The 6025-nt window shown below is 36.3% G+C and overlaps 1 protein-coding gene across 1 annotated transcript; it reads left to right on the forward strand.

Moving 5' to 3' along the window:
- The first annotated feature begins 5178 nt into the window (after positions 1–5178).
- LOC128664351 (protein LDOC1-like) lies at positions 5179–5679 on the forward strand. Its single transcript, XM_053719189.1, has one exon. The coding sequence runs from the start codon at positions 5179–5181 to the stop codon at positions 5677–5679; it is 501 nt and encodes a 166-aa protein (XP_053575164.1).
- The last annotated feature ends 346 nt before the right edge of the window (positions 5680–6025 follow it).

Genomic DNA, 6025 nt, shown 5'->3' on the forward strand with positions numbered 1-6025 from the left:
TTCATGATTCAGATAGAGCATGCTATTTTAAGCAACTTTCTAATTGACTCCTATTATCAAATTTTCTTCATTCTCTTGGTATGTTTATTTGAAAAACAGGAATGTAAGTTTAGATGCTGGTCCATTTTTGGTGAACAACCTGGGTTGTCCTTGTTGATTGGACAGCACCAATAAACAAGTGCTGTCCATGGTCCTAAACCAAAAATTTGCTGGATCCTTAGCTTAGATGCATTCTTTTTCAAATAAAGATAGCAAGAGAATGAAGAAAATTTGATAATAGGGGTGAATTAGAAAGATGATCAAAATTGCATGCTCTATCTGAATCATGAAAGAAACAAATTGGGGTTTAGTGTACCTTTAATTATTTTTCATTCTAATAATTTTCCTGTGCACAAAGCCATTCCACCTGAATTCCAGTAATTGCTATCCAGCAGATTAGCCCTATCCCAACAGTATTGTAGTAATTGCCAGTAACATCAGTTGTGGTTAGCTCACATCCATATTGAGAGTTTTTTTTATATAAACTTAATTTATGACTCCATTGTCTGTCCATGATCATAAGTAGTTTTGAATAATTCCTAACTGGGGAGGTAACTTGGAAGTCTTGTGGTCCTTTTAAACATAATTCTTTTTTTCCCCACTTTCTGTGTCTGTTTCCAGCTCAAAAGTTGGCACTCACCCTTCATCTATCATTTGGAAGTATTCTCTCAGTTCTGTCATTCAGTTATTTAATTCCAAAAAATAATTCTTAAACCTTAGCTATGGTTATACTAGTTATGTACAGTATGTGTATGTGAGTATATATATATATATATATATATATATATATATATACATATACATACATAAACATATATATATATATATATATATATATATCAGCGCTGCGGAATCTGCTGGCGCTCTACAAATACCTAATAATAATAATATATATATATATATATATATATATATATATATATATATATATATATATACACATACACATATACATTATAGAGGTTTATACCTTTTTAAAAATTATGTTATGAGTTTAGTGGTCCCTGAGGTCCGAAAGGTTGGCTACCCCTGTTCTAGAGGGCTATGCTATTTGCTTTTTTGCCTATTTAGCATATGCATTTTTTCCCATTCCTGAAATTGCTATATGAGGAAATTGGATATTGTGTTTAAATGTTATTTTTTTCTTTTGCATTTTGCAAGATTTGACAGTCTGATCCTGTCTTAGAAGCTACTGTAGGAACCATGCTGCCTGAACACAATTCTACCAAATCAAAGTGTATCTGTTGTAAGCAAGCTGAGATTTTTCTCTGGCTATATTATGTAACAGATGTCATGATAAGCATTTGCATGCCGATAATGTTTCTATTAGTACTAGTACAGCACCTGTTGTTCCTTCAACATCTAATGTACGATATCCCTGTTGATATGACAAATTATATTGCTGATGCAATACAGAAGGCTATGTCTGCTATTCCACCTTCTAATAAACTTAAAAGGTCTTTTAAAACTTCTCATAAAACTGATGAAGTTTGTGATGACTGACAACATAATGAAATATCCTCCTCTGAAGAGGATGTCTCTGCTTCAGAAGATCCTACTTCAGACATTGAAATTGATAAATCTTCGTATCTTTTTAAGATTAAATATATTCGGTCTTTGTTGAAAGAAGTATTGGTTACTTTGGGTATTGAGGAGTCTGATCCTCTTGATAACAAAACCAGTAAACATTTAAATTCTGTTTTTAAAATGTCTGTGATTACTCCTGAGGGTTTTCCTGTTCCAGATGCGGTTTCTGATGTGATTACTAAGGAATGGTCTAAGCCTGGTGCTTCTTTTAATCCTTCTTCTAGGTTTAAGAAATTATATCCTTTACCAGTGGTTAATTTGGAGTTTTGGTAAAATGTCCCTAAGGTTGATGGGGCTATTTCTACTCTTGCCAAACGTACTACTATTCCTATGGAAGATAGTACTTCTTTTAAGGATCCTTTAGATAGGAAGATTGAATCTTATCTAAGGAAAGCTTATTTACATTCTGGCTATATTCTAAGGCCTGCCATTTCTATGGCTGATGTTGCGGCTCCATCAACTTTTTGATTGGATAGCTTAGCACATCAGGAAACAGATCCTGATTTGTGTAGCATTGTTCGTTTGCTTAAACATGCTAATCATTTTATCTGTGATTCTATTTTTGATATCATCAAGTTTAATGTTAAATCTATGTCTTTAGCTATTCTGGCTAGAAGAGCTTTATGGCTTAAATCATTGAATGCTGACATGGTATCTAAATTTAGATTACAATATCTATCTTTCCAGGGTAATAATTTATTTGGTTCTCAGTTCCACTATCACTGGTGGGAAGGGAGTTTTCTTGCCTCAAGATAAAAAGTCTATGGGTAAATCTAAAGCTTCTAATCGTTTTGTTCCTTTTGTCAGAATAGAGAACAGAAAACCACTCCTTCCCCTAAGGACTCTGGCTCCAATTGGAAGCCATCTTCAAGTTGTAATAAATCCAAGCCTTATAAGAAGCCAAAGCCAGCCCCCAAGACTGCATGAAGGTGCAGCCCTCAATCCAGTTAAACTGGTGGGGGGCAGATTGAAATTATTTCAAAACATTTGGGCAGATTCTGTTCAGTGGATTCAGAGCATTGTTTATCAAGGATATCGAATAGTTTTCAGAATAAGATGACCTTGAGAAGATTCTTTTTCATGTTCCAAAAAATCCTGTAAAAGCTCAGGCATTTCTGAAGTGTTTTTCAGATCTGGACCTTTAGGGGTGATAACACGAATTCCGCTTCAGGAACAGTGTCTGGGTTTTTATTCAAATCTATTCATTGTCCCAAAGAAAGAAAATTCATTCAGACCAGTTCTGGATCTGAAGTTTTTGAATAGTTTTGTAAGTGTTCCAACTTTCAAGATGGTGACTATAAAGGACTCTTCTGCCTTTTGTTCAGCAAGGTCATTACATGCCTGCAATAGACTTACAGGACGCTTATCTTCACATTCTGATTCATCCAGATCACTATTGGTTTCTGAGATTCTCTTTTCTAGACAAGCATTACCAATTTGTTGCTCTTCCATTTGGCCTAGCAACAGCTCCAAGAATCTTTTTGAAGGTTCTCGTGCCCTTATATAGGTAATCAGAGAGCAGGGTATTGCAGTGTTTCCTTATTTGGATGATATCTTGGTACTGGCTTAATCTTTTCATTTAGCAGAATCTCACACGAATCAACTTGTGTTGTTTCTTCAAAGACATGGTTAGAGGATCAATTTACCAAAGAGATTCTTGATTCCTCAGACAAGGGTCACCTTTTTAGGTTTCCAGATAGATTTAGTATCCATGACCCTGTCTTTAACAGACAAATGAAATTGGTTTCAGCCTGTTGAAACCTTCAGTCTCGATCATTCCCTTCAGTGGCTATGTGCATGGAAGTTTTAGGTCTCATGAGTGCAGCATCGGACGCGGTCCCCTTTGCTCGTTTTCATATGAGATCTCTGCAGCTTTGCATGTTGAATCAATAGTGCAGGGATTATACTTGAATATCACAATTGATATTCTTAAATCCCAGCATTCTACTCTCTCTGACTTGGTGGTTAGACCCTCATCGTATTATTCAAGGGGCTTCTTTTGTTCGTCCTTCCTGGACTGTAGTCTCATCAGATGCAAGTCTTTCAGGTTGGGGAGCTGTCTGCTATATGTGGATGGGTGTCTTTTGGTAAGTATGTCTCATTTACTTAAGACACTCTCAGCTATGGTTTGTCACTTTATATATAAAGTTCTAAATATATGTTTGTACTTATATTTGCCATGATTCAGGTTTATCAGTATATTTGCAGACTGTCAGTTTCATATCTGGGAATTGCATTAAAAAAAAATAAAAAAATTCTTACCTGAGGTTTTCTAAATTGCGGGCTGTATTAGGCTTGCGAGAGCGCAAAATGCTATAATTTATTGCGTCATTCTTGGTGTGAGACTTTTTTGGAGCGAAAATTATGTTTGTGTAATGCCGAGTCTTTTCTAGAGGTTGCATCATCTATGACGCTCGAGTTACGTTCCAAACATTTTTTAATTATTTAAGACCTCATTCCTTTTGCCTCTGGCCTTTTTTTCTATGTCAGAGGCCTATTCTGTTTGCATTTTTTCCCATTCCTGAAACTGTCATATAAGGAAATTGATAATTTTGCTTTATATGTTGTTTTTTCTTTTACATACTGCAAGATGTCTCAATCTGATCCTGTCTCAGAATCTACTACTGGAATCCAGCTGCCTGATATCGGTTCTGTCATATTTTTATGAATGGTCTTGTTCTTTTAGTATCGTTTGTTCCCTTTGCTCTTGCACCTATATCGACACACCTACTTCCAACTTCCTATAAAGGATGAACTTACCCTTATCTAATTGCTTGGTATTTGTGCCGCCTACTCTAAGCAACTGCACTCAAGCTTCAAGCCATTCTTAGATTCGGAATCTCTCTGAACTACTACTCCCAGCAACTATCGTGTGACGTCACACGCCACCAGAAGTGCACTCGACATCGTCTCTGAGCAAACCTGTTAGCCGCATCTCGCAGCAGACAACTCTACTAAATTCAACTGAACTTTATCCACTTACTAAACTCGTCCTTACCGGTAAGCGACATAACAGAGTTATATTTAGAAAATCATACTGGAGCTCAGCTGAAATAATATTTGTATCTTGGGGAATCATTCTACATAAGTTCTTTAACGGCTATTACTGGATACTAGATTTGACTAAATTACCAACTGTTTATAACATAACATTTAACCAGATAACTGACAAAGAGATTTCTCCTAACTTAGTAAGGAAATTCTAAGATACATATAAATTAATTAACTTACTTGCAAGTACCTAGGGCTACCATACCTTATTCTTTGTTATCATCACCATTTACTCAGTTACCGGTTAAACTGTTTTTCACCCTGTGCAAAGAAATAATATTCTCCCATCTCAGATGTGAAAGCAGCATTACCGTATAGTATATGAAAGGGGATTGTAGAGACACCACAGTTACCACATTCCAATTTACCTATGTGGGAAGTGCTCTCCATCACCCATCCAACACATAAATATTTAACCTGCAGCTGAGGTCCTTATCTTCCACTATTTCTCTCAAATTTAGGGGAAGAATTAATCGTTACACTAATACCAAGCCATTGAATATGGACCCAGCAGGATTAATCAGCCATGTGGAGGCACTCACCCTGACTGTAGAGAATTTAACTAAGGGAATGACTGCCTTACAAACAGAGAACACTTCTCTTAAACAGTATATTAATGACAAAATAGACACACTTAAGGTTACTCTAAGTACCCATGAGCCACAGCCCAACCCCCCTCAACCTTTCTCAGGTAACCGCAATGAATTTAGAGAATTTAAAAATTCTTGTTACCTATACTTTCAGTTAAAACCAAAAACCTATCCCAACGACCACTTAAAGGTTCTCACCACCATTTCATATTTACGGGGAGAACCACGCATATGGGCTAACTTTTTCTTTGAGACTGATGACCCAATTCTTTATTCACTTGAACAATTCTTTAAAGCTATGGCACAACTCTATGACGACCCTTTTAAGCAGCTCTCAGCTGAAACAGCTATGCGCTCCCTACGCCAAAATAAGAGACTTACTAGATCTCTTCGTAGTAATTTACCTCGATGACATTCTGATATATTCTCCCACTCTTGAGGAGCATATAAAGCACGTCAAAATTGTCTTAACACGTCTTAGAGAAAACTCCCTGTATGTGAAATTAGAAAAGTGTATTTTCCACTCAAAAAGGATCAATTTTCTGGGTTATGAAATAACCCCAGATGGTATACAAATGGAAGGTAACAAGGTAGCTGCTATTCTCAAATGGCCAGCTCCGACCACTAAGAGGGATGTTCAGAGGTTTATGGGCTTTGCTAATTTCTATCGCAAATTTGTAAAAGATTTTGCAGCCCTAACCAGACCACTAACTAACCTCACTAAAAAGGAGGGAAGGTTCATATGGAATGAACAATTA

Source organism: Bombina bombina, chromosome 6 (assembly GCF_027579735.1).
Source record: "Bombina bombina isolate aBomBom1 chromosome 6, aBomBom1.pri, whole genome shotgun sequence".
NCBI classification, from domain to species: Eukaryota; Metazoa; Chordata; class Amphibia; order Anura; family Bombinatoridae; genus Bombina; species Bombina bombina.